This window comes from Lactuca serriola, chromosome 3, assembly GCF_051521515.1.
Source record: "Lactuca serriola cultivar US96UC23 chromosome 3, Lser_US96UC23_V15, whole genome shotgun sequence".
Classification (NCBI taxonomy): Eukaryota; Viridiplantae; Streptophyta; class Magnoliopsida; order Asterales; family Asteraceae; genus Lactuca; species Lactuca serriola.
Genome location: NC_136410.1, coordinates 54,187,695 through 54,215,344, shown reverse-complemented (window position 1 = coordinate 54,215,344; position 27,650 = coordinate 54,187,695). Strand labels below are relative to the sequence as shown.

Below are 27,650 nucleotides of genomic sequence, written 5' to 3'. Positions count from 1 at the left end.
CATTATATAATAATCAGTTTTGTTAAGAGTTTTATTCTTGAAGAACAAATTGTAATTCTACGTCACGTTCAAAAGTTAGTTCTCACTCCACAATTCATTCTTTCAGCATTAATAACAAATTATAAATCAATATTATAGATTTGCAAAAGAAAAAGAAACTAAACATATTCTACAAGAATGCGATTAGATTCTTAAATAATATACAAAAAAAAAAAAATACCACACTAAGAAACAAAATCCCTAAAATTATTATTTTAATTCATAAATTCCTTTTGTTTTTTTTTCTTACTTATGTAAAGGCAAAATAGTTTAGGTTTGTGTAACTTTTATCAATTGACGTTAGTGAAATATAATTTTTTTATATAAACAATTAATAAAGGAAAATAATATATATGAAACCTACTTGATAATTATCGTATGAGTTTTAACCATGAGTATGCTTTTTCCGATTGAATATTGATTTTCATATAGATAATGAAGGAGGACTTTATTTCGCTTCTTAATATGTAACTGATACCTAGAGAGATGGGTAGAAACTAGCTAATTGTACTGGGTGCCTTACCTATCCTACATAAGAGTAATCCACATTAGTAGTGGGGTAGAAAGGTCATCCTGAATATGAAGAAAACAGAAACCGTTGTCTTCCCCTAAAGTAATCGTTCGTGTGAGAATAAGTAGACTAGTGATTCAATTGAAAAAACCTAACTCCCTCATATTCAACATCTCAGTTTCACAAGATTCTCTCTTTAAGAGACATGATTAGAAAGCAGTCATAAGGGGTGGGAAATTAAATGTTTTAATTATTTTCTACAGTTAACTATAACCATATTAATTAATATTTTTTTTTTCTTAAATTGTGATTGGTCCTTACATTCACATAATATTTGTTGGATATATATGAACCTATCTCTCTCTCTCTCTCTCTCTCTATATATATATATATATATATATATATATATATATATATATATATATATATATATATATATATATATAAAAGACAGTAATTAGGTTGTTGTTGAGTATCTATCAAAACAGTGTTTATTTTATTACAAAGAGAATATGTGTGCAAGTGCAACAGGTCACCATTCCAACAAAAAATTCTGATTACCTAGACGGTAATACCCAACAATTCCGATCACCCAAAATTTAACACAGCAGCCGACCATCAACCAAAAATAAAAGATTAATTAGCCGGTAAAAAAATAATTAGTCGTTGAAGAGCAAAAACTCAGCCGGTAAAAATACAATTAGACTATGAAGGGTAAAAACCCAACCGATGAACAGTGTTCAGCCGCCAAAAAAATTACTCAGCCGATTGAGTTACTGTTCACAAGCACACTTGAAAATTGTACGTATAATACATAGTTTAGCTCTATTTGTATTCAGGATTTTAGACCTACACGTTGATTTAACTTAGAGTTCTGCATGTGTGTGTGTTTGTTATGATGTAGGTAACAACGAATTGTGGATCTACATAGCCCCTAGGAGCTGTAAGAATCCCACATGCCTTTGATCTTTAACCTACTATTTAATTTGATAAAACAATATAAATCAATTAATCCTTATTTCGGAACCTAATGAGAAAAGTATGCGACTCCCAACAAAAGTTTCGACTCAAAATATCTGTTCAAATATCATTGTTTTTAAGGTCGATTCTATGGTAACGTTAAGGTCCCGATGTTACATTCCAGCACATTTTCATTTAAAATGTAAGGAGGTTAGATTGATTTTTTTTTTTCTTGATCGGCCGGGAGAAAGAGAGTGGTTTGGTGTTTGGATTGCGACATAATTAAGCAATGGTGGGGTACTACATCAAGAAAATAAATAAATAAATAAGCTATTTGTAAACGTTGGGGAATTATAAGTATATTTTTATTATGAGTAATTAATATTCCTTTTGATAGCGATATATTGCATACGTAGACGTGGATTATTGACACGATAACGATAAAAATTGCCAACAAATTATTAAAAGAATTGGATGGAATATATGCCAAAAGTTGATAAGTACGTAACATACATTTTAGAGTAGAATCATAGTAACAGAGGCATTCGCTAATTAAACCCAGTTACACAAATTCTATAACTCCACCGAAACATTTTATTGTAATGTCGAGAAGAGAAGGAATTTAAAGTCGCAAATAAAACTTGGTCTTCAGTTTATGAACGGGTCATTGTATTCAAGATATGAATCCAACGATGACGATAAAAGCTCATCCATGATCATATCTTGAGAACAAACGGGGTAGAATAAATTAGAAGGTGAAAAAAAGTTATCATCACTTGATGATAGGATGTTATCAATGTCCCATGAAAAAGGCTCCGTCCAAAAATTCCGTTTGTAATCAACAAGTTGTGGTGTAACTTGAGTTGTAGCTCCTGAATCTGATCCATTAAACAAGTATGACGATAAACTACTGCTTGAAGAAGACAATGGTGATTCAGTCAATAAAATTTCCAAGTCGTGCTGAAGTTCTAATTCTGAGTTTTCGACAGGATTTTCTATATCATGATTTGGTTTTTGGTTCCCAACGTGTTCACTTTGCAACATTGTTTGGCCTATTTGGGCTCGTTTTTTCAAATGGGTGTGCCAACGATTCTTTATTTCGTTGTCACTTCTTCCCGGCAAATACGCTGCCATTTCTGACCATCTGCAATTAAATACAAGAATATGATCAATAAACCACTACAAATTAAGTCCAATATTCTGTGCTCAAGTGTTATGTAAATTCGTTTTAAAAAAAAATTAAAACTTACTTGTTGCCAAGCTTGTTATGTAACTCAACGATGATATCTTCTTCTTCTTTTGTAAAATTTCCATGTTTTATGTTTGGGCGGAGATAATTCATCCATCGAAGCCTGCAACTCTTCCCACTTCTAGATAAACCTAACATGAGAAATTAAAAGAACATTAAGTAAGCATGCACATATATATATTTGTGAACTTTCAAGAACATGGTAAGTGGTTAATACCAGCAAACTGGGGAAGTAAACGCCAGTTCCAATGGCCGTATCTTTGGATGTATGCTCTTAGCTTATTGTCTTCATCTTCACTCCATGCACCTTTCTTCACTCCATTTTTGTTAAAACGTGGTGCCTTTGCCATCTTGATCTCTTCCAACTCTCTCTTGATGGCAACTATAAATTATGGACAAAGTTTACGAATGCTAGTATTCTTATATATAATGCTAAATACAGAAATAAGAACGTGTTCCAATGGAATAAAATTCATTCTTTATAGAATATAAAAGGATTGTTATCTGTTGAAGTACAAAATTTTATAAAGTGGAAAACATTGGCTCATTATAGCAAAACGCAAAATGCTCTGTAACTTTGGGATTAAAATATGCATGGAGTGATGGAGGGACCGCAAAAAAGTTATGTGCATCATCTTGAATTAAGCATATTTTAGTGTTCATTTTTCAAGGGACGATAACATGGGCTCAGTCACAAGCAACAAGTTCTATTAAATTTTTACGCTGTAGAGCTGAGCAAATTGGTTTCTGAAACCGACCTGGACTAGGTAAAAATTGGTTGGCTTTTTTTTTTTTTTTTTTTTTTTTAACGCAAACTGCTTCATGTCAAAAGTACTATATGATAATAGAACAACAAAATCCTTCATAGCAAACCAATGAACTAGATCATGCTTCAAAAACACAATACAATTATGGTCATCATTAATAATAATCATCTCATCCACATATAACAACAAAATAAATAATATGTCGTGCACTCATACATCTAACAAATAAAGCCGAATCATGATTGCTCTGGACAAATCTAAGAGAGGTAACCACTATAAAGAATTTCTTAAACCAAACACGATGTGCTTTTTTGAGACGTAAAGCTTTCTGAAACCGAAAAACATCACCTAATTGGTGTAAACGTCTGGGGTAGGAAACATATACCACTACAAACAAAATTATATTTAGTTGCACAAGTTTTTAGTGTCATATTTTGTTTTGTGCCACTGTAATATGTTTTTAGTGACACATATTTGTTTTATGCCACTATAACTAAAGTAAAAATTATAATTTTTCTATTCCTGCTACATATTAAAAGTTTCGTCAACTTGAAAGTTCTAATTTTTCTCATATTCCCGCTGAGATTGAAAAGTTTCGGCCCAACTAGGGTTTTATACCCACTATTAGCAATGCGCCAACACTCAAGATTGAACTTTCATTCTCTAAAAACCAGAAGAAGGAACAAGACCATCTCGACACTCACCTTTTGCAATCGACCATCGTCCATTGTCACCCCCATCCTTCCATCGCTGATATCACCCATCGTCACCTCTTCTGCCGCCTCAATCATCAATAATTTTGTTGTTCGATGATATTTACCATCACAATTTCTATCTCTTGGTCAAAATCAGACACTTACGCGGTTGTTGTCATCGACCATCATCAACCCTTAGGCCTTCGGCCTCCATCTTCGGTTAGTTATGTTTCTCAATCTCTTATTCTGTCATTCTATTTAGATTCTAACTTCTAAGAATGCTTATTAAAAAAAAAAGTATTTTCCATCAAAGTTAGATGATGGATTAGATTGTTTTGAGGTGGTAATGGATTAGATTTACTTCATTTGAATTTAATGAGCTTTATCTCATATATCGTTATTTTTCTGACATGATGTTGTGGATGTCCCCTATATTCTGTTCATTCCATTATACAAATTTAAAATTTTATATATTGACTCCCTATAACGTCCTAAAAATTATAAGGTAAACATTTCATGTTTAATTTGACAATAATCACAATTTATCCCTTTCAATCATTCAAAAGTATATTAGAGTAAAAATAGTTATCAGAGTACAGTCTCAAAATCATAAAGTTGCGGAAACCTGGGTTGATAAGCTGCGATCAAGTCGGACCCTTACCTTTCAAACTGGATGTACCTGAAATCGTAACCATAAAACCGTAAGTATAAAGGTTAGTGAGTTCCCCAAAATACAACATAGCATACATATATGTCAGCTGAAGGCTATACGATGTGTATTTTGCCCCTGGGTCTATTTCAACTCCTATGTCAGCACAAGGTTGTACCAGGTCTATTTCACCCTCGGGTCTATTTCAACTCATATGCCAACACAAGGCTGTATCAGGTCTATTTCACCCCCGAGTCTATTTCACCCTACATACATATAGCAAACAGGCACACAAGCATACATACATATATGAGGAGTCACAAAGACTACAAACACATATATTCTCTTGTGTCCTACATTATAGTGAGCAAACTCACCTCTTAGTCTCAAAGATCGCTGAACATGACACTGCTTCGAATATCAGCTCAACCGGTCACCTATTCATTGGAGCATGGTCAAACATAACTTATAATCAAAATATCCAAAATACCCCTAAGTCAACTGGGTAAAAAACAGGTCGATGTCTAAAAGTCAAAAAGTCAATCGAATCAACTTAGCTGAGTACGCCCAACATACTTATAATCAAAATACCCAAAATACCCCTAAGCCAACGTACGTTTAACCATCATTTCCTTCTATTAAGAGCTTAATCTGTAATGACTCGAAAATCCATCCATAAATGACGTTACTTTTTTGTTTCTTGAGAATTAATAGTTGTAGAGCTATTTTGATCTTAAGAGTATTAAAAAGAAAAAAATATGGTAAAAATCACGACGTTACAAGTTGGTATCAGAGTCATGCTGTGATCGAAATGAACATGGATGTTGGTTTTCAGACTCATAGTGTAGATTGACTAAATTAGGCACTTTAGACCTTTAAGCGGGGGGAGGGTGTGTGTTGAGAGTTATATATTACTTTCTTGTATACTCTTAGGAGTTTTAATGTTCTTGTTTTCGGAACATCATCTATTCTTATTCGCGAGCCTGAGGATCATTGATATATCCTGACGTTAAGGAAGATGCATTCATCTCTAAAGGAAAACATTCGAGGAGTGGCATGAAGTGGTCTAAATGACCAAGAAGGACTGAATCAGGTTGCATTTTCGATGCCTCAAGTTCCTTGGGACCCATAAGCTTAGTTATCCTATAGAATTCATAGTTCGAATAATGTTGCGCGTATCATGGAAAAGGAATATCATATTATAGTGATGGTTTGACTACTCATATTCAAACAACCTTGCAAGCTATTGGTTTATCATGGCCAACGATGGGCTGGGAAGAGAACCATCGTGTTGGACTAAGGATGCTATCAGGTTATGGAATTTAGAATGCAAAATAGGTCTTAAAATCTTTAACCTAAATCAATGAGACGAGAGACTTCGTGGTAATGTCAATACCAAATATATATATATATATATATATATGTATGTATATATATATATGTATATATATATATATATATATCTATATCTATATATATATATATATATATATATATATATATAGGTGTTGACGTTAGTATAGGCCCAATTGATAAAAATTTCCAACTTTATCCATTAGAATGGTCCAAACAACCAAGATCTAGTCTTTAAGTCTCAAAGGGACCAAAAGTGCATATTTTCCATCTTAATCCATTAAATCCAAGCCTCAAACCTATAGATGTGAATCAATATGATGTTTAGATGGATAAAGACATAAAGTTTCAAACTTTATCCATAACAAGGTCACAAGATTTAAACATAATGCACTAAAGTGACCAAAAGCTCATAACACCCAAGACTAGCTATATCTATCAAATGCATCATCAAGATTCAAACTTTATAGCTCCAAAAGCTAAATCAAGATGAACAAGGTCTGCATCTACAAGCTCCAAGGCGACCAACACTTCTGCAAGGTGTTTTTCTTCTTCCAAATGCATCAAAAATCCACCAAATCACTCCTAGGCTCAAATTTCAAAAGAAAACTTTCATTTTTATTTAACCAAAATACTTTCCACAAATCCTGAAATCCCACTACATTTGTTTTCAAATTCGTAATAACAAAAATTTTATTTCAAAACATCAGAGTGTCCCATAATAACGCCTGAGAGAGAGTGCACGCCGCGTCATCAAGCCTTACCCTTGCCCTTTGGCTCGGATGTACCTGGAACAAATCAACAAACTGTAAGCTAATGCTTAGTTAGTTCCCCCGAGCATACCCAACACACAATCCACATAACACATATCATATTAGCAATAAAAGCTACATATATCACATAAGTCATGCATACATACATATAAAGATGCCATGGGCCCCCCGCATGGTCTTATACCAAAGTTTCATGGGCTCCCCCATGGTGTTTAACTGATAAGCCATGTGCTCCCCCACATGGTCTTTCATACGACTGCCATGTGCTCCCCCACATGGTCTTATCCAAGTGTCGTGGGCTCCGTCATGGTCTTCCTTGCAATTATCATATAATCACTAACATGCCACTTAGAATATAGCTAACTATCATACCACATATCTCTATTATTGCTAGTGTACCACATACTAAAAAATTGGCCGGCCTTAGTGCCTTAGACCCATTGGTATGGTGAGGAGACTCAACTCTCGAATGTTGAACTGACAAGCCAAGATTAGATATATCCCACGCACTGCTCCCCCTCAACTGTCTATAATCAACATGTGAATAACTTTTCATAATCCCATAAATACCCTCAAAGTCAACCCAGGTCAAAGTCAAGATCAACAGTCAAGGTCAACAGTCCATGTTGACCTCAACTCGTCAAGTGCATCCTAGCAACTCGTCGAGTTCCTCTTGAGTCCAATCCATTGAATCCCATGTTGGCTCGCTGAGTCACCTAAGTGACTCATTGAGTTTCTCAAATATCCAGAAACTAAGAGTTCATGCAGTCCCAAAACCCTAATCATTCATTGCACTCATTCAGAATCTCGAAAACGAGTAAAACCTAACCAACTCGACGATTCAATTAAGGGACTCGATGAGTTCCTTCAGTCTTTTTTTGTGTTCAACCCTTTTCAGTAGGATCTAACATCCCAAACTCCAAATCCACCCTTCCCTAGTGTAGTTACCATGTAAAGTTGCAAACTTTACGTGCATGTAAGGCCTCACAAGGCTAAAACATCAAAAGTAAGCTTCCTACAAGGTTTTAGTGCATGGAATGGGCCTAAGATGAATAAAGTGAGCAACTTTATGTCATTGAGGACCTAGAGCGGTCCAAATATGGAACCATATCCTTGAGATAAGCCCAAATCCGAGTATGACTCCATTTTGCACCAAGAATGGCCATTTACTTCCAAGAAAAAGGATTTAAGCAACCAAAGCTCAAGGTAACGCCTTTATACCTCAAAATGGTGGCCAATACATTGTAGATGTAGAATCTACTGCATTTCTCCTTGCTCCTTCTTCTTCAAGCTCTAAAATCCTTCACAAACACCAAAATTGCTCACAAAAGCTCTTTTTCTCACTCAAGAAGGTGAAAGGTCCAACTAGGGTTTTCTCTGGCTAATAGGGTGGTGAGGGAGGCCACAAGAGGCGGATTATGTTTTTTAAATAGGGTGCAAACCCTAAAAATTAGGGTTTTCCCATACAGTGCGTACTCGTCGAGTCAGGGCCTTCTGACTCTTCGAGTAAGATTGAAAATCTGGGTCCTCATAATAACTTCTACTTGCCGATTTGGAGCTCTCCAACTCGCCGAGTCCATGCCAAAACCCTATAAATTAGATAAATTGAATAATAATTGGAATAGGTGTTACAAGTATCCCCCACTTGAGCTTCGTCCTCGAAGTCTGTTGGCCCAAATAAGTCTGGGTAGTGATCCCGCATCTTGTCCTCCATCTCTCATGTCCATTTGGAGCCCCTTCAGTGCTGCCATTGCACCTTTACTAACTTCACTTCTTTGTTCTGAAGGATCTTGGTCTTCCTGTCTAGAATCGTAACGGGCCTCTCAATGTTGTTTAGGCTCTTGTATACCTGAATGTTTTCCAAAGATACGACTGCGACATCGTCAGTGACACACTTCTGAAGCTGTGGCACATGGAAGGTGTTGTGAATCTGGCTAAGCTCCTCCAGCAAATCTAAGCGATAGGAAACCTTGCCAATCCAGGCCGTAATCCTGAATGGTCCAATATATCAGGGCCCTAGCTTGCCCCTCTTCCGAAATCTGATGACTTCCTACAATGGCAACACTTTTAGTAACACAAAGTCCCCTACCATGAACTCAAGATCCGATCATTGCCGGTCAGCATAGCTTTTCTGACGGCTCTGCACGACCCGCAGCTGGTCGCGCACCTGATGAATTAGCCCGGTAGCGTTGATCATTACCCCAGTGCTCCCCATGACCCGGCGTCCAACCTCACACCAAGAAACCGGGGTCCTACATCTCCTACCATACAACATCTCAAACGGGGGGTCAATTTATATTGGCATGGTAACTATTGTTGTATAAAAACTATGCCAAAGGGAGGTATGTATCCCAACTTCCTTTAAAATCCAACACGCATGCCTGAAGCATATCCTGAAGTGTCTGGTTCATCCTCTCTCTCTAGCCATCTGTCTGGGGGTGGTACGCCGTGCTAAAGTGCAACCGAGTGCCCAATTCCTCGTGGGACTTCTTCCAGAATCTATATGTAAATCGAACATCTTTGTCAGATACTACCGAGACTGGCACCCCATGTCTAGCCACCACCTCTTGTACATAAATATCCACCAACTTCTCAGCAGATATACTCTCAGAGATTGAAATAAAGAGGGTACTCTTCGTCAGTCGGTCCACAATCACCCATATGGCATCCACACCCCTCGATGTCTTGGGTAACTTCGTGATAAAGTCCATAGTGATCTCCTCCCACTTCCACATGGAAATAGGTAGCGGCTGAACCTTGCCATGAGGCCGCTGATGCTCAGCCTTAACCTTCCTACAGGTCAAGCACCGCTCCACGAACCAAGCGATCTCCCACTTCATGTAGGGCCACCAGTAGGCCAGTATCAGATATCTATACATTTTCGTAGCTCCCTGATGTACATAGAACTTGGACTTGTGTGCCTCCTCCAATATCTTCTGTGTCACTCCTCCAGTCACCGGTACCTACACCTGACCCCACTAGGGTGTCCATTAGGGTTTCAGTCTAAACCCTAATGGACAGCTTAGCCACCAAGCAACCCAAGGAACCTTCTGGAATAAGGCCTTGGACGAAAATATGATGGATACCCATCATAATTTCGTTCCCCCTTAAGTCCATTAGGTTTCCTTAACCCAAAACTCAACTATCATACATTTGACAGTTTATACCCCTTTATTTAATTAATCTCTTTTGATCACCAAATTAACCCCTAATTGATTTATGACCAATACTAATTAAATAAATATGATTTCTCCTTTAATATATTATTCTTATAATATAGTAATAAACCATAATATTCTCTCTTTCTCCTTAAATCACCTTGTCAAGTTGCTTTGGAGAAGGCAACCCAAAAGGACCATGAACAACCGGGTCAAGTACATACCAAATATAGTTACGGACTTAGACACTATTCCAACAGTCCCCACTTGGATAAGTCTAGTAACTATATCTCACATATGACTTCATAATCCGATTAGCAATCGTAGCTCTTATACTTCGTAGTCAACTCTGATCAACTTGTCCTTCAGATAAGGGATTTTATAATCCTCCGTTCTAGATATCATGCTGACAATGCTTATTGCCCAACATTTGTTTCTTGATCTCTGATTTGTTCGACCTAGAATTTAGTTGAACACATCAACTTCATCCTGACCGGGACCGGCATATAAGTCAAACCAAATCATTAAGTGGCCAAATATATCACTCTTATTCTCGTAGAATAAAAGGAATAGATCAACTTCGACTCATATGCATCTATTATTCACTAATTGAATCATGCACAACAATGTGTTTTATAACATCAAGTTACTGATGCGTTTACACATTATCAATATACTCTGATTCACACGTTGAATCAGCTACGATCTCTTGCTTAAAACTTTTCCAAGTCACTGCTCCTCCATTTAGGGTAAAGACCCAGCCTGACTGCGATCGAAAATTATCCCGATCCATCTGAAAACTAGCGTCACTGTACTCTCGTACCCTTAAGTCATCACTCCCACCGAGGACTTGAAACCATTCCTTGGTCCTTCGTAGGTACTTAAGAATATTCTTAACTGCAATCCAATGGGCTCTACCGGGGTTTCCCTGATATCTGTTGACCATGCTCAAAGAGAAGGCCACATCAGGGCGAGTACAAGTCATAGCGTACATGATAGAGCCTACCGCGGAAGCGTAGGGTACTCGGCTCATATCAGCTATCTCTGCCTCTGTACTCGGGCTCTGAGTCTTACTCAGCTTGGTATTGCTTTGGATTGGCAATTCCCCCTTCTTGGAATTTTCCATACTAAAACGTTTCAGTACCTTATCCAAGTATGTATCCTGACTGAGTCCTATCAGTCTCCTTTCCCTGTTTCTTACTATCCTTATTCCCAGAATATAAGCAGCCTCTCCGAGGTCCTTCATAGCGAAACATTTCCCAAGCCAGACCTTGACCTCCTGCAAGGTTGGGACATCGTTTCCTACGAGCAGTATGTCATTGACATACAATACGAGGAAGCTCACTATACTCCCACTGGCTTTGACGTACACACAAGATTCATCTTCGCTTCGCAAAAAGCCAAACTCTTTAACCTTCTCGTCAAAACAAAGATTCCATCTGCGAGACGCTTGTTTCAATCCATAAATGGATTTCTCAAGCTTGCATACTTTATTTGGATGCTTCGCATCGACAAAACCCTCTGGCTGACTCATGTAAACATCCTCAGCCAACTTTCCATTAAGGAAAGCGGTTTTCACGTCCACCTGCCATATTTCATAATCATGAAACGCAGCTATCGCAAGCATTACCCTAATAGACTTTATCTTCGCAACTGGTGAGAAGGTCTCATCATAGTCAACTCCGGGAGTTTGAGTAAAGCCCTTCGCAACCAATCGCGCTTTATAAGTATGCACTTTCCCATCCATGTCCGTCTTCTTCTTGAAGATCCACTTGCACCCGACTGTCTTGCGACCCGATACATTATCAACCAAATTCCAAACTTGGTTGTCGTACATGGACTGAATCTCACTGTCCATCACCTCTTTCCATTTAGCAGACTCTGGGCCTGCCATGGCTTCCTTATAGCTACTAGGTTCATCCAAATTTACTAGTGTACTATCACTAATAAATGTATCCTCTTCAGTAGTGATAAGTTAAAAACTAACTTGAAGATCGATTAGATCTATAAAACAGGTAAAGAAATAAACAATCAAACAGCAAGAAAACAAGAATGGATCAAAGATGTCGAATGATTAATAAACAATCCTCAGAAGAGCTCGATAAAGAACTACTACTGTAGAGGATTAAAGGGTTTACAAGAACGATAAAGAAATCTGTAAACTATCGTAATTGCTATCGTCTTCTAGATCGTTACCCTAACATGCATGCAAGCATATTATTATATAGTAAACCCTACAAGCTCACGGTTGGACAGGCCCAAACCAGAGTGCAAAACTTGGACTATAAACCGAGCCCAATGACGCAATACAAAATAAAGCTAGGCTACCCAACAATCTCCCCCTTTGCGTCAATTGGAGTGAGATCATTACTTCTTGCTTGGGCCAGCAGCAGCAGGAACCTTCTTCTTTACAGTCTGAAACAGACGCGAGATAAGAGCAAGTATCGTCTGTCTGAATCGGATGTACCATTGAATCATATCGTTGAAGTATTTGATATCATCCGCTGTATTCTCTTTACACCGATGGATGATCCCCAGCACATGCTCAAGACAAGGAGTGGTATAAAGATGTTTATCCGCTAAAGCAAAGAGACATTTTTGTCCTTCAGCCCTAGTGAACATGACCGAATTTCGCCTTGGGTCAATTTTTCCCATCTTCATCTGGTTCAGATCACTGGCTGAGCCAACAGGAGATATCTTCGGTTTCTTCTTGAAGACATTGGCAATCTCCTGATCCATCAGGGCTACCTCCATGATATAACATACCAACATTCTCTTGAGATGGTCAATGATTGGACCATATTCAGATTCATTCGTCAAGAGGATGTTGTGCAGAACAATCCAGTCATGGGGGTTAAGGTTCGGTAGATCTGCTAAAGATATGAGATGTTCGGTTTTTGCAGACCCTCGGATCACCCTGAACCGAACATTGATGAATCTCCCTTCAGAATAAGGCTTCAGAACCCGAACGTTGACTATCTTCTGAGCGCTCCAGGTTTGATACTGTGGTTGAGCAGCCTTCAGATAGAACTCGATCAGTTCCCGATCAACCTCCAGATGAGGATGAGGGACTTCGGCAACGCAGGCGAAGGCGTGGAAGATAAACGCCTTTCGGGTTAAGGGCATGTCGAACTGCGAGTCGACAGAGTTGTAGCAGTCGAAGGAGATCACCGGTTCGAGCCATAGGATGCTCGGAGTTTCGATAGCCTCCTTAATCATTCTCTCTCGAGTCCAAGCAGGGAAAAGAGTCTTCCTGCTCTCGAGGAGATCGTGGGCTTCTTTCTTCTTGCGTTCAGCTTCTTCAGCTTCTCGCGCCACACGATTGTTGTCATTATCAACATTGCGACTATTTTTGCGTTTCAGCAAGTCAACAATGGTTTCTTGATCATCTTCATCTTCTTCCTCAGCTATCTTCTTTCCTTTATCCTTGACACCCGAACCCGAGGTTTGACCTGTAGGAGGAGGTTCGGTTGTGTGAGCAGCTTTTGAGGAAGGAGGTGGTTTCGATCCGGACTTCATTTCTCCCCCTTGTTTCGGAGTGGACACGAAACTAGGTAGCCCTTCTATTTTACTGAGCAGGTCTAGGGCAGGAGCGAGTTTTTCAGCAAGGGTTCGCCTCACCAAATGGTTCAGGATCGGATCGTGCGCTTCCAGGATATTGGATATGGCTGAGTGTACATCCGAAACAAACGTCTTGATGACCTCCCATTCGGATCGAAGAGCGTCAAGTTGTTGCTGAGAGTTGGAAAGCTGAGCATTCTTGACCTTGAGGGCGGTGGTTTTGCTTGCAAGAACGTCCATCAACGAGTTTTCTGCAGCGAGATCCTCTTGAAGTTTAGAGAGGCGCTCGTCAATGGAGGCACGAAGGGCCGAGTTGTCGTCACTAATTGATTGGCGAAGGGTAGCGAACGACTTCAACTCCGTGGAGACGAACGTGGCCAATTGTTGAACGATTGGTTCCAACGTTGTCTTAGTGGCATCGACGCTCTCCTGTAAGGACTTTAACAGGGAAGAGGCGTCATAGAATAGTTTATCGACTTTTTCGGTCGCAGCCTCACAAGATTTTGTCGAGGCGTCAATGGCGGCAGTGGCTGAAGCGACGGAATCATGCTGAGCCCGGGAAAAGGCATCAACGATCTTCTGAAGAGCAGCTTCAGAGAGAGAGGATTGAGAATTGGAGGATGAAGCAATAAGCAGGTCAACCTTCTCATGCAGCTCCTTAAGATGTTTCTTCGTTACTGGAGCTTCCTCATCATCGTCGCTTTGCACCTGAAACGGACTGAAATAGACCGAATCAAATTGCATGTTCTCCCCGCCAAGGAAAGGGTTATCTCCGTCAGAAATATGACCTGGAGATGGTGGTGGTGGTGAAGCTGGTGGTGTTGTGGTGTGGGTGGGTTCAGGTTGAGTTTGAGGAGGGGTAGGTTCGGTTGGTGTTTGAGTGGGAGTAGGTTCGGGTGGTTGTTGGGTTTCGGTTGTGTTTATGGGTTCGGTTACTGGTGGTGGTTCGGTTGCATCGGTATGAACCCCCGTATCAGATACGTTGGTTGTAACCTTTGCAGTGGCTATTGTGGTTGTATCAGTGAGAATGGGTGGTGGTATAGGGATAGAGGTTTTAGGAATGTTGGTAGTGGGGGTTATGGTGGGAATGGAAGTGGGAGAGGGAATTGGTGAGTTATGGATTTCCATGTGAGGGGTAGGTGATCTGGGTGGGGTGTTGCCTCTTGGAGGGGTGTTGCCTCTTTGAGAGCCGTCCGAATCTGAACTCTCACCCTCCGACTCACTGGAAGAGGAAGCGATAATGAGCTTTCGCTTGGGTTGAGTCTTTCGCCTCTTCTGCTGCGGGGACTGAGCAGCTTTAGGAGCCTTCCTCTTTTTAGGAGAAGGGCCTTTAGCCCCTTTCACCACTTGTTTCCCTTTATCTGCCTTTTTGCCTCTATGAATAGGCTTATCAGCATCGTGAATTGACTTGAGCATCTCCGGCGTGAGATCCCTCGGACCAGACCGTTTGAACTCCTTGTAGGTCCGGATGATCCTGCTGTCACTTGGAACATCACCGTACATGGTCTCCGGGATGGAACCAATGAAAGAGAACTTCGATGCATCTGAGATGATGATCTTCGTGGTATGGAACGTACCAATCGAAGACATCGATGCACCGGCAACAGTGGGAACATCGTGCTTATCCATCGCCCACTTAGTAATGATCGTCCAAAACCTTGCATATGACACCTCAGAATGTCGTGAAGAGGAAGATAAACTCTGGATGAGTTGTTGCCAGAGAACCAACCCATAATCAAGATTGACTCCGTTGTAAACCCCGTACATGATAGAGAGAAAGAGCCGACTGGAGCCGTCTGAACCGGAGCTCCGTTCTGAAAGACCCTTGAAAAGGACAGTGAACAAGCCGCTCCACTGTGGCGGCAAACACGACTTTTTAAACTTTGCGACGGAGGTGAGCACCTCCGTGTACCCCATATTATAGAACATACTGTAGAGATGACCCAACGGAATGGTCTCCGGATTAACCCTTGAAGGATCAGCTGCAAACCCTAGCAGTAAGCCAAATCGTTGCTTGAAAATCGAGGCTTTGTGATCAGAAACCTCGAAGAAGATTCTATCGACTGCTTTATCATAATGTGCAGTCGCATAGATCTGCGATAAAAGCTCCATGGGCACTGATTCCACCCGTGAAAGTGCAGGTGCTATTGGGGAATACTTCAGGCACTCGATGATTGGGAACATGTAGGAGTCGTACGCCTGAGGGGTTAAATCGATCACCAAACACTGCTGAGGGCGAATGGGAAGGATGTGAGAAGTAGCGTGAACGGACGATGATTCTGCCATTGTTGAAGTTGGGAAGAAGATGATGAACAGTAAGGGTTTTAGGGAATTTTTGCTCTCTTGGATATTTGGACGCAGTAAAGAGGTAAATGGGAGAGGAGGTCGCCTTTTATAGTGGTTTGCAGAAGAGAGAAAAATCTGTTCAAATCTTCCATCGAAATACGAAAGGTTTTCCCCGGAATTTGACTGATGCGTGACAGTTAAGGTAAGCGATGATCACGCATGAGAGAGAATGTCAGATTCCTTGGAACGCGCCGCTCAACAAGCGCCGTTTCTGAAGAAACCGTTTCAAATTCACACGCGCCGTGCTATGCCAGAGAGGAACCACTTCAAATTCGCACACGCGTCCACAATGTCAGTTAAAGAATGGACGTTTCAAATTCGCATGCGTTCCCTTTTTACCGCCGGTTGAAATTCAATCCATAAGACTCCCGCCTGAGTCAGCAACTCTTCATCTTATCCTTGTAACGGCATCTTTTGAATGATACGCCCACGTGGATTCATTTTGACCACGTCTTTATAATTACTCTCCGATCCAATGAAAAAGCCTGTAATTATTAGAACTAGAATTTTGGAAAATCAAAGATTTTCGTGCTAAGGGTGTAAAAAGAAAAGAAATAAAGCAAATCTTTTTAGGAATAAATGTGATGTCAATAATGACACGAAACAAGTGATCCCGGGCACGAATCTCTTCCTTCAAAGTCAAGAGAGACCTTAAAGTTTTAATGTGGTTTCCCGTTGAATAACGATCAAACACTTATTGAGAAGTGTTGAAAGGCTTCTTTTAATTAGGCTCCTGAGGGTGGCTTTAGCTTTGATTCAACAATCCTAATCTCGAAATAAGATAGAAAGTAAACAAAGTACTTGTGAGACCGGTGTAGTCTGTTGAACAAGTAGGTTTGAGATAATTTTAAAGTGGCTTGGAAAATAAAAAATCTCAAAAAAAAAAAAATTAAAACTGGATCCCAAGGGAAGAAATGTTATGGTGTTTAACAATTTCATAGGAATCACACAAAAAAAGCTTGAGATTTCATGAGGATACGTCCGTCAATTTATTAGTGAAAACTTGAGCAAGTTAATTGTTCACCGTCAATTCAGATTTGGTATTGAATGTTGGGTTTCACTCAGCTCGTAGTGGCACGAAACTAAGATCATAAACACAGTTTTTGAGTAACCATAAACCTCAGTGGTAATTTCTGAGAGTCTCAAGGGTTACAGTGATGAAACGAATTGAATGGAGAAAAGTAATGGAGATGGTGTAAGAAAGAAAAGTACCTCTGCTATAAAAGTAGGACCAAGCAGAAAACTCTTATCTCATGTGAGAAGAGAGTTCGGTAGCTCTTGATTAGAATAAATGTGATAGCCTAATTGGGAAGACAAGGTTTGTGTATACCAAGTCATTAAGGCTGTTATTCAGAATCTGATGAGGCTTTGGGCACATACAGCAGCATGCTTCTAGGGACACTTTATTAATCCATCAAACATATCCCCATAAACGAACGAACACACATATAAAAATTAAAGACAAAAAGCAAGTGAAGAACAAAATATTTTTGGAAAAGAAAAGAAAAACAAAAAAAACTTTGGAACCGAATCCGAGCGTTCGGTTGGAGTCGGTTGAGAAAAATTTTGAAAAACCGAAACCGAGCGTTCGGTTGGTTTCGGTTTTGAAAAATTTTGGAAAACCGAACCCGAACCTTCGGTAGGTTTCGGTTTTGAAAATTTTTGAAAAACCGAACCCGAGCGTTCGGTTGGTTTCGGTTTTGAAAAATTTTGGAAAACCGAACCCGAACCTTCGGTAGGTTTCAGTTTTGAAAAATTTTGGAAAACCAAGGAATTTATACTTTCAAAAAGGAAATACTTTTGACAATAAGATAAACAACTTTGTACATGAAATTTACAACCAAGAAAACTACCTTTGAAATGATGAGCGAGTGCAGATGATTCAACCGAACCCGAACGTTCGGTTTATTTCGCTTCTTACGTTTGAGATCGAGAGGTAGTTTGAGGTACTGATTCTGATTCCATCATACCTAGCCCTTGTAGAATTTTGTTGAATGAGGCTTCAGGAAGAGCTTTGGTAAAGACATCAGCCAGTTGATCAGTGGTTCTAACAAAGTGGACTTCAACATTTCCATCTTCCATATGATCTTTGATGAAGTGATACCTCAGTGCTATGTGTTTGGTCTTTGAGTGTTGCACTGGGTTATGACAGATCCTAATTGCACTTTCAGAGTCGCAATATAGTGGGATCTTTTTCATATTGAGTCCATAGTCTCTGAGTTGACTCTGGATCCAAATCACTTGAGAGGTACAGGATGCAGCTGCAATGTATTCTGCTTCAGCTGTGGACAAAGACACACATGTTTGTTTCTTCGATTGCCAGCTAACCAACTTCCCATCAAGGAATTGGCAGCCTCCAGTGGTGCTTTTCCTGTCGAGTCCACAACCTCCAAGGTCTGCATCTGAGTAGGCCTGAACGAAGAAGCCTGAATTGGATGGATACCATAGACCTAAGGAGGTAGTTCGCTTGAGATATCGTAGAATGTTCTTCACTTCAAGCATGTGGGGTTCGCGTGGGTTTGCCTGAAATCTAGCACAGTAACAAACAGAAAACATTATGTCAGGCCTGCTAGCAGTGAGATACATCAGTGAGCCTATCATCTGACGATAAAGCGTAATATCAACAGCCGGTTTGTCTAGGGATGGGGTGAGCTTGGTGCCGAACGCCATTGGAACTTTAACTTTGGAATCTCCCATCATGCCAAATTTTGTAAGGAGAGTCTTCGTATAAGCTTCCTGATTGATAAAGATGCCTTCGGGTCCCTGTCTAATATTTAAACCAAGGAGAAAGTTAATAGGACCCATTGAGCCCATTTCAAATTTAGTCTCCATCAGCTTTCTGAATTCAGCTGTTAGGCTAGGATTCGTTGAGCCAAAGATGATATCATCGACAGAAATTTGAACGATCATAAGGTGATTACCTTCCTTCTTGCGAAAGAAGGTTGGGTCAACCGAACCTTGTTTGAATTTGGACATCTTTAAGAATTTAGTCAGCGTTTCATACCAAGCTCTTGGAGCTTGTTTTAGTCCATACACGGCTTTATTCAAAATATAACAATGATTAGGATACGTTTCATTTACGAAGCCAGGAGGTTGCTCCACATACACAGTTTCTTCGAGTTCACCATTGAGGAATGCACACTTGACGTCCATTTAGTAAACCTCAAAGTTTTTGTGGGCAGCATAGGCTAGAAATATTCTTACTGATTCAAGCCTAGCTACAGGAGCGAAAGTCTCTTCATAGTCAATCCCTTCCTCCTGACAGTATCCTTTTACGACCAGACGAGCTTTGTTTCGAATTACGTTTCATTCCTTGTCCATTTTGTTCCTAAAGACCCATTTAAGACCAACAACCGAGGCATCTGGAGGAGTTGGAATAAGACGCCAGACTTTGTTCCTTTCGAATTCGTTCAGTTCATCTTGCATAGCTTGAACCCAATCTGAGTGATCAAGAGCAGTGTTAACTGTCTTTGGTTCAACTTTTGATACGAATGAGTTAAACATGCAGAATTCGACTTTTGAAAACAAGGAAGTCTATTTTGCCTTAAGTTGTGATCGGGTCAGAACTTTTTCAGATACATCACCCACAACTTGAGAGACTGGATGATCTCTTGTCCATTTGGTGAGAGGAGGGTAGTTTGGATCAAAGATGGGATCTAATTCAGCGTTTATCATTTCTTCTGGTTCGGACTGGCTTTCATAGTCGTAAGACATATCAGCATGCTCCCCCTTGATAGATGAACTTACAGGAATGTCTTGAGAATCTTGAGCTTCAGGGGTTTCTTGTGGTGCTAAGCTTTCGGGCGTTGATGCACCTTCGGATGGTGAGGCACTTTCGGTTGGTGTGGTACTTTCGGTTGGCAAAGTGCTTGGCTCCCCCTCAACTTGTGAGCTTGGCTGGGATGATGATGTTAGATTATCCCCCTCGACTGAAGCATTGGGTGATGGAAAAGCGTCAGAACTCGATCCTCCTTCGTTCATTTTTCTTGCAGCTTCTTCGACAATTTGCTTCATATGATCGACCTTGTTGTCTGCTGCGCCTGCTTCTGAGAGAGTGGCCTTCTTTGGTTCATCAAATAGCTCCATGAACTTCTCGTATAGATTAGCAATCGAGGCTGTGACTTGGCCAGTATGAGGAAAGATTTCCCCAGCTGTGTTTTCGTTGGCCTTTAGCTTTTTGATAAAGCTATCATCAAAAGTCACGTAGTAAGTTTCTTCTATTCTCCTTGAACGCTTGTTTAATACCCTGTACGCTTTAGAAGTGAGAGAATAGCCCAGAAATATTCCTTCGTCGGCTTTGACATCAAACTTGTTTCGGTGTTCTTTGGAATTGAAAATGAAACACCTTGAACCGAACACATGGAAGAACTTCACATTTGGCTTCCTGTTGTTGATAATATCATAAGGAGTGAGCATGAATCACTTGTTGAGATATGACCTATTCTGTGTAAAACAAGCAGCAGAAATAGCATCAGCCCAAAAATAAAGAGGTAAGGAAGCGAAACTTAACATGGTTCGGGCTGCTTCACACAAAGACCGGTTTCGTCTTTCGACAATCCCGTTTTGTTGAGGAGTATAGGGAGCTGAGAAGTTGTGACTAATTCCCTTTTCCGCCAGGAATTCTTTGAATTCTCTATTTTTGAATTCCAGACCATTGTCGCTCCTGATGTTGCGAACGACCTTCTTCAGCTGTACTTCAATCTGCTTGATGAACACTTTTAGCTTGTGAGTCGCTTCAGATTTAAGCTTCAGAAAGAACACCCATGTAAAACGCGAAAAGTCATCAACAATAACAAGAATATACTTGCTACCACCGATGCTTTCGATAGATGATGGACCACACAAATCAACATGAAGTAATTCTAGTGGTTCAACGACTTTAGTGTTTATTATAGATGGATGACTTTGACGACTCTGCTTCCCCATTTCACATGCAGCACACAGATGGTCTCTATCGAACTTGAGTAGGGGAAGACCTCGAACATGAACTCCAGTGACAAGTTTGTTGATGTCCTTAAAGTTAAGATGAGAGAGCCTTCGGTGCCACAACTAGCTTTCGTCAGATTGCGCTTTTGATAACAAGCAGATAGTTGGGTTTCCTTTGATGGGTTTGAGGTTTAGAGGAAACATTTCACCTTTACGCTCCGATTTGAGAATAACTCTTTTCGTCTTCTTCTCAATTATTTCAGAACCCTCATCGTCGAATGAGACTTTGAGACCGGTACCTCCAACAAGCTGAGATACACTGATGAGGTTGTGTTGTAGCCCTTCCACGTATGCAACCTTCCTTATCGTGAAATCACCGTTTGTAATCATTCCATAGCCTTTTATGGTGCCGAAGGAGTTGTTCCCGAACTTGGCGTTTCCACCATTTGAAAGAGACCTGTATTCCCTTAGCTCTTCCTTTCTTCCTGTCATGTGACGCAAGCAGCCACTATCAATGTACCATTCTTCGTCAAACTGCTCGTCACTGATAACCTGCAAAAATTAAGCAGATTTAGGAACCCAAAGTTTCTTGGGTCCTTGTGAGCCTTTCATAGGAACAAGAATAGTAAGAGAGATGTCAACTAAATATGTTCTTTTTATTAGAGTTGTTTCATCTTTCCTTTTGATGGTAAAAACTTTAATTTTATTGGGATTCGATGCTTTTGGTTCAGATTCAGGTTTAACTGATGAAACTTTCTGTTTTCCTTTTTGTTCAGCTGATGATTGAGAATTTTGAGAGGAAACCGAATGGGATTTAGAACGAGGTGGAGATGAATTAGAAGAGTTTGAAGAATTAGAGTAGTTAGAATGAGAGAGCTTAGATTGAGATGAATTCTTGACTGGAGACTCTAGGTGACCCTTTTGCTTTTGATCATTAGTGGGACTGACACTAGAGTTTTGATCTCTTTTGATTTCAGAACCAAACCTTTGCTTTCGGTTGATGTAGTTCTCTGAACCGAACTTCTGCTTTCGGTTGGAATCATTTTCTGAACCGAACCTTTGCTTTCGGTTGATATTTTTCTCCGAACCGAACCTCTGCTTTCGGTTGTTGTTGCTCTTTTGAGATTCAACAGGACTCTTCTCTGACTTTAAGTTCTTGTCTTGATGCGAGAAATAGGCATTCTGAGATTGCCAAAACTGTTTTCTTTCAGAGAGATTCTTCCTGTATCTCTGATTGCTTTGACGTTTTTGATTTCTCATCTGCTTCGGTTGATGATGGATGTTAGCTTTCGGTTTCGGTTTTTCTTTGGCTGGTTCACTCCAAACTAATGATGTTTCACTTGGGGATTTGACTTCTTTTGCAGGAATTTCTTTTTCCTGAGGAATATCTTTCGTACCACTAGTACTTGGCACATCGAAGTTATCAGGTTTATTCAAAGGTTTTGGCACATATCTGCCTTTGCTTTTCCATGAAGTTCTTTCAGACAAACCTACAGTTTCATCAGCATTGTCAATGGGAGCTGACCAGAAGAATTCGTCACAGCCATCAGCATTGTCTTCGTTTACAATAGCTGTGAGTTTAGCAGTCTGATGTTCGGTTACGCCTGTGACCTTGTATACCTGATTTGGAGTGGTTCTAACCTTTTGATATACTACGACCTTCTCTGCAAGAATCGGGGACTTTTGTTGGGACAAACAAGCGAACTCCACTGAATTTTCTGAAATTAGATTCTTGTGGTTTTCAGGTTCGCTTTTTACAAATTCTGAACAGTCAACCGTGTCCTCTACAGAAATTTCACTCATATTGTCGTCTTCATTAAGCTCAGATGCATTTTCAACATCAATTTTATTTTCTGAGCTCAAGTTGGCGTTTAAAGAGTCAAATTTTTGTATGGTTTCGGTTCTTAGTTTCAGTTTATCATTTTCGTCCAAAAGGTTTTTAAGCATGACCTTATGGTCCTTGGACTTAATAAAAGATTCAATTTTGTCCAGTCCATACATGTACGTCGGATTAACGTCCTCAGATGAAATAACACTCTCACAATTATATGCTTCAGCATCAATTTCATCCTCCTTAAACTCAAGGAAGGGTAAAATCATACGATGAATCTTTTGTCCTATTTCACAATCTAAATGAAGCTGAGTAATATTAGTGTAAAGACGTTTGGCAATCAAACAAAAAACATTTCGCTGTTTCAAAAGCTTTAAATTGTCTCTTTGCAAATAAATGTTTTCATCTTTTATTTTGATTAATTCCGACTCCTTCAGTTCGATCCACATGCGCCGTTCCTCACTCTTTGAAGAAACCCTGCTTAATTGGTCAGTTAGGTTAGAATTGGTGACTCGAGTTTGAGTTAGACTACTATCTAAATGAGATATTCTTGAATTGACACTTTTTAATTCTTTTTCATAAGAGCATTGTGGGACTTTAAAAGAGACAAAGACTGATTGTACCTTCTTGATCAGTTCATCAAGCTCGTTGAACTGCACGCTGAGCGGTTTAGCTGTAAAGCACAAATCCTGTTGCTCCTTCGGTTCATCATTCCCACCATTAGTGTTGTATCCCCTCATCTGAGATACGTCAGACACCATTAAGCATCTTCCTCCACTGCTCTCTTCTTTCTCCACATAAGCCTTTCCATGAGTAGGCTTCCTCACTTCATCATCTTCAGAGTCGGTTGACCAGACCTCCACGCCACCGAACTCATCATCAGCAACTGAACCCTGCACAATTAGAGCATTCATAGAAGGGTTAGCGGTGTATTTCTTCTTCCTAATTTCATCCAGCTTTTTCTGTAACAAAGCTTCTGCATCCTTTTCCTCATCCTTTTCTGCCATCTTTTTGAGGACACAATCCTTTGCATAGTGGTTCTTTCCTCCACAATAGTAGCAGCTTACTCCAGAATTACCTTCAGCCTTTGGTTCCTTCTTTGACTCTTCAGCCTTCGGTTCATCTTTAACCCTTTCAGAACTGTAACTTCCCTGCCAATTTCGGTTTTTGTTGGTGGGAAATCTCTTCTTGATGAACCTTTTGGGGTTCGACACCATCATGGCATAATCCTCAGAAGTGAGGTCATAATCCTCCAAGTTGAGGTATTCGTCATCCAACACAGCTTTACTTTTGGACAGGAGAGCCAACGAACCTAGGCTTGAAACCACATTCTTCTCCTGCAACACAATCTTCTCCTGAGATTTCAAGATGCCCACCAGTTTCGCCAAGGAGTAGGATTTAAATTGCTCGTGCGCTTTAACTGTAGACACAACTGCTCTCCACTCGGATCTGAGACCGTTCAAAAATGTAACCTTCTGCTCAATAAGCTTCCTTTCGATGTCATGTTTGATCATCTTGCTAAGAAGATGATTGAAGCGATCGAACATTTGGGTCACAGTTTCTTCGGCTCCTTGTTTGAATTCTCCAAACTCTGACAATAGTAAGGTTTGAATGGAGTGTTTAAGATCTTCGTCAGTCGAGTACAGTTCACGTAACCTGTCCCATATCTCTTTTGCCGTCGTGCATGAACTCACCAGCCTGAAAGTATCGGACTGAAGGGCGAATCTGATCAATCTTAACGCTTTGATATTGCACTGAAATTTATCTTTTTCATCTTGCGCAATATCTTTAACATCTTTCAGAAGATCATTATACTCCTTTTGAGTTTTAATAGTCCTTGAAGTTGTAGAATGAGAAAACGGTCCAGAAATAATTGCTTCCCAGATGAGGTATCCATTATCCTCAGATCCTATAACATAATCTTCAAAGTGATGCGCCCAGACTTCATAATCATGGATGTACAGGATGGGAATCTTCGTTGTTGATCCAATGCTGTTCGAGATATTGATGGGATTCGATTGCGACTCGTCCATATTGATCGAATAACCTGTTCAAAGATCAGACTTGTAATAAATCAAATTAGGGCAAAACAATAAATATCGAGATACGTCAATAATGAGATGAAGGCTTCAATAAATATCAGTAATTGCGGAATAACCCAAATCGAAAACCTTTTTCACAGAAAAGAAGTGTATCGATTACACAGCCTCCTGCTCTGATACCAATTGATAAGTTAAAAACTAACTTGAAGACCGATTAGATCTATAAAACAGGTAAAGAAATAAACAATGAAATAGCAAGAAAACAAGAATGGATCAAAGATGTCGAATGATTAATAAACAATCCTCAGAAGAGCTCGATAAAGAACTACTACTGTAGAGGATTAAAGGGTTTACAAGAACGATAAAGAAATCTATAAACTATCGTAATTGCTATCGTCTTCTAGATCGTTACCCTAACATGCATGCAAGCATATTATTATATAGTAAACCCTACAAGCTCACGGTTGGACAGGCACAAACCGGAGTGCAAAACTTGGACTATAAACCGAGCCCAATGACGCAATACAAAATAAAGCTAGGCTACCCAACAAGTAGTAATATGAAATCCATACAACTAGGGTGGAACACTAGCCCTAGTGAAACGTCGCAGAGGTAAGGACTCGTCAACAGGTTCAACAGGAGTTTCCTCCTAAAGTTGAGTGATAGTGTTAGAGGCTCCTTCATCGCTTTAATCTTGAATCTCTTCAAGTTCAATTTGCCTCCCATTGTCTTCTTGGCTTCTCAATTCCCTTTCTCGAAAAACTCCTCTTCTATCAACGAAGACAACATTGTCACTCGGTCTATAGAAAAGGTAGCCAAAAGACTTCTGCGGATAGCCGATGAAATAACACTTCTTACTACGAGGTTCTAGCTTGTCGTGAGTCCCTCGTCTTATGAAAGCCTCGCAACCCCAAACCTTGATATGTGCCAACGAGGGAGCTTTCCCTGTCCACATCTCGTGAGGAGTCTTGGAAACCTTCTTGGTGGGAACTAAGTTAAGTATATGGGCTGCTGTCTCTAAGGCATACCCCCAGAAGGCTATTGGTAACGAAGTCCGACTCATCATAGAACGAACCACGTCCAACAAGGTCTGATTACGTCTCTCAGACACACCATTCAATTGTGGGGTTCTCGGCGGCGTCAATTGCGAGACAATTCCGCATTCCTTTAGATAGTCGTGAAACTCAAGACTTAGGTACTCTCCTCCTCGGTCCGACCGAAGCATCTTGATTTTCCTGCCTAGCTGATTCTCCACTTCATTCTTAAACTCTTTGAACTTTTCAAAGGTTTCCGACTTTTTCTTGATTAAGTAGATATATCCATATCTGCTATAGTCATCTGTAAAAGTCACGTAGAAGCGACAAGCATCCCTTGTGGTGGATCTAAAGGGCCCACACACATCGGTGTGTATGAGATCCAATAAACCCTCACCCCTTTCACAAGTGCCAGTAAAGGGTGACTTGGTTATCTTCCCAAGTAAAGAAGATTCACACGTGTCATCGTCCCTAAGGTCGAATGACTCCAGCACTCCATCCTGTTGGAGTTGGGCTATGCGTTTCTTGTTGACATGGCCAAGGCGACAATGCCACAAGCATGCTTTGTCTAGACTAGTAGACGAATCAATATTCAAAACATTATTTCCTAAATTATCAAAAATCATCACAGATTCATAAATCCCATTACAAGGTAATGCATTGAAATAAAAGACACCATTCAAATATACGTTAATAGAACCATTACTATTATCAAAAGAGTATCTGAAACCTTGTCTAAACAACCCATGAAATGAAATAATGTTTCTTGCCATATCTGGGGAATAACATCAATTGTCTAAATATATCCCTAACCCATTACTCAACACTAAAGAATAAACACCGACTTTGGTCACATGCGACAATCTTCTGTTTCCCATAATCAGGTTCATCTTCCCATGTTCCACCTCCCTACTTCCTTTTAGGCCCTGCATATCAGAACAAATGTGGTAACCACACCCTGTATCAAGAACCCATGAAGTAGCAAATGATGAGTTATTAGATTTAATAGAATACATACCTGCAAAGGTGGGCTTAATCTTCCCATATCTTATGTCTTGTAGATATTGTGGGCCGCTTCGCTTCCAGTGGCCCTTTTGGTGGCAATAGAAGCACTCTGCTTCTTTGGGATCGGAAGAGGGTTTAGCAGGGCCAGCTTTGGTCCCACTTGAGGACGAACCATCTCGGGGCTTTCCCTTATGGTGGCTCTTGCATGGAGCCTTCCTCTTTTTACCCTTTCCTTGACCTATTGCCATCACAGGAGCGGCCACAACAGGGGACGGTGCAATGGATTTGTCTTTGAGGTTGCTATCAGCAGTCCTCAAGAGTCCTTGAAGCTTGCTTAAGGAGACCTCCTCTTTGTTCATGTGGTAGGTCATCCTAAACTGGTTGTAGCAGGAGGGCAAAGGAGTGGAGGATTATGTCGATAGCCAAATCCTCATCAAACTTAACATTAAGTTTGAGAAGACGATCGACATACCTCTGCATTTTCTTTATATGAGAGGTTAGGGATTCTCCACTCCCCATCTTAGCGGTGATCATGTTAGTAATGATCTGATTGCGCTCTTGCCTCGCGCTCTGGTGATACCTGTCCAGCAAATCCCAATGCATTTCATACGGATACATGTCCTCATAGGACTTTTGGAGTTCTAGGTTCATGGTGGCCAGCATGATGCAGTGAACTTTCATAGCATCACGCTCGTGGGCCTCAAAGGCGACCAACTCTTCAGGAGTAGCAACATCTAGGATGATCTTCTCA

At 40.2% G+C, this 27,650-nt stretch overlaps 1 protein-coding gene across 1 annotated transcript; it reads right to left on the bottom strand.

Moving 5' to 3' along the window:
- Positions 1–1,968: 1,968 nt before the first annotated feature.
- LOC145094435 (transcription factor MYB58-like) lies at positions 1,969–3,160 on the bottom strand. Its single transcript, XM_079032636.1, has 3 exons — positions 2,977–3,160; positions 2,761–2,890; positions 1,969–2,654 (listed from the first exon to the last, which is right to left on the bottom strand). Exons 1-3 carry the CDS (start codon positions 3,107–3,109, stop codon positions 2,159–2,161), a joined length of 759 nt encoding a protein of 252 aa, XP_078888762.1. The 5' UTR covers positions 3,110–3,160; the 3' UTR covers positions 1,969–2,158.
- Between the last annotated feature and the right edge of the window lie 24,490 nt (positions 3,161–27,650).

What these genes read in the sequence shown, in the direction of transcription:
- LOC145094435 (XM_079032636.1), bottom strand. Translation starts at nt 3,109, where the DNA reads ATGGCAAAGGCACCACGTTTTAACAAAAATGGAGTGAAGAAAGGTGCA. An exon ending in TTTACTTCCCCAGTTTGCTG is followed by an intron (nt 2,891 to 2,976) that starts GTATTAACCACT and finishes TTCTCATGTTAG; the next exon opens with GTTTATCTAGAAGTGGGAAG. An exon ending in CATAACAAGCTTGGCAACAA is followed by an intron (nt 2,655 to 2,760) that starts GTAAGTTTTAAT and finishes ATTTAATTGCAG; the next exon opens with ATGGTCAGAAATGGCAGCGT.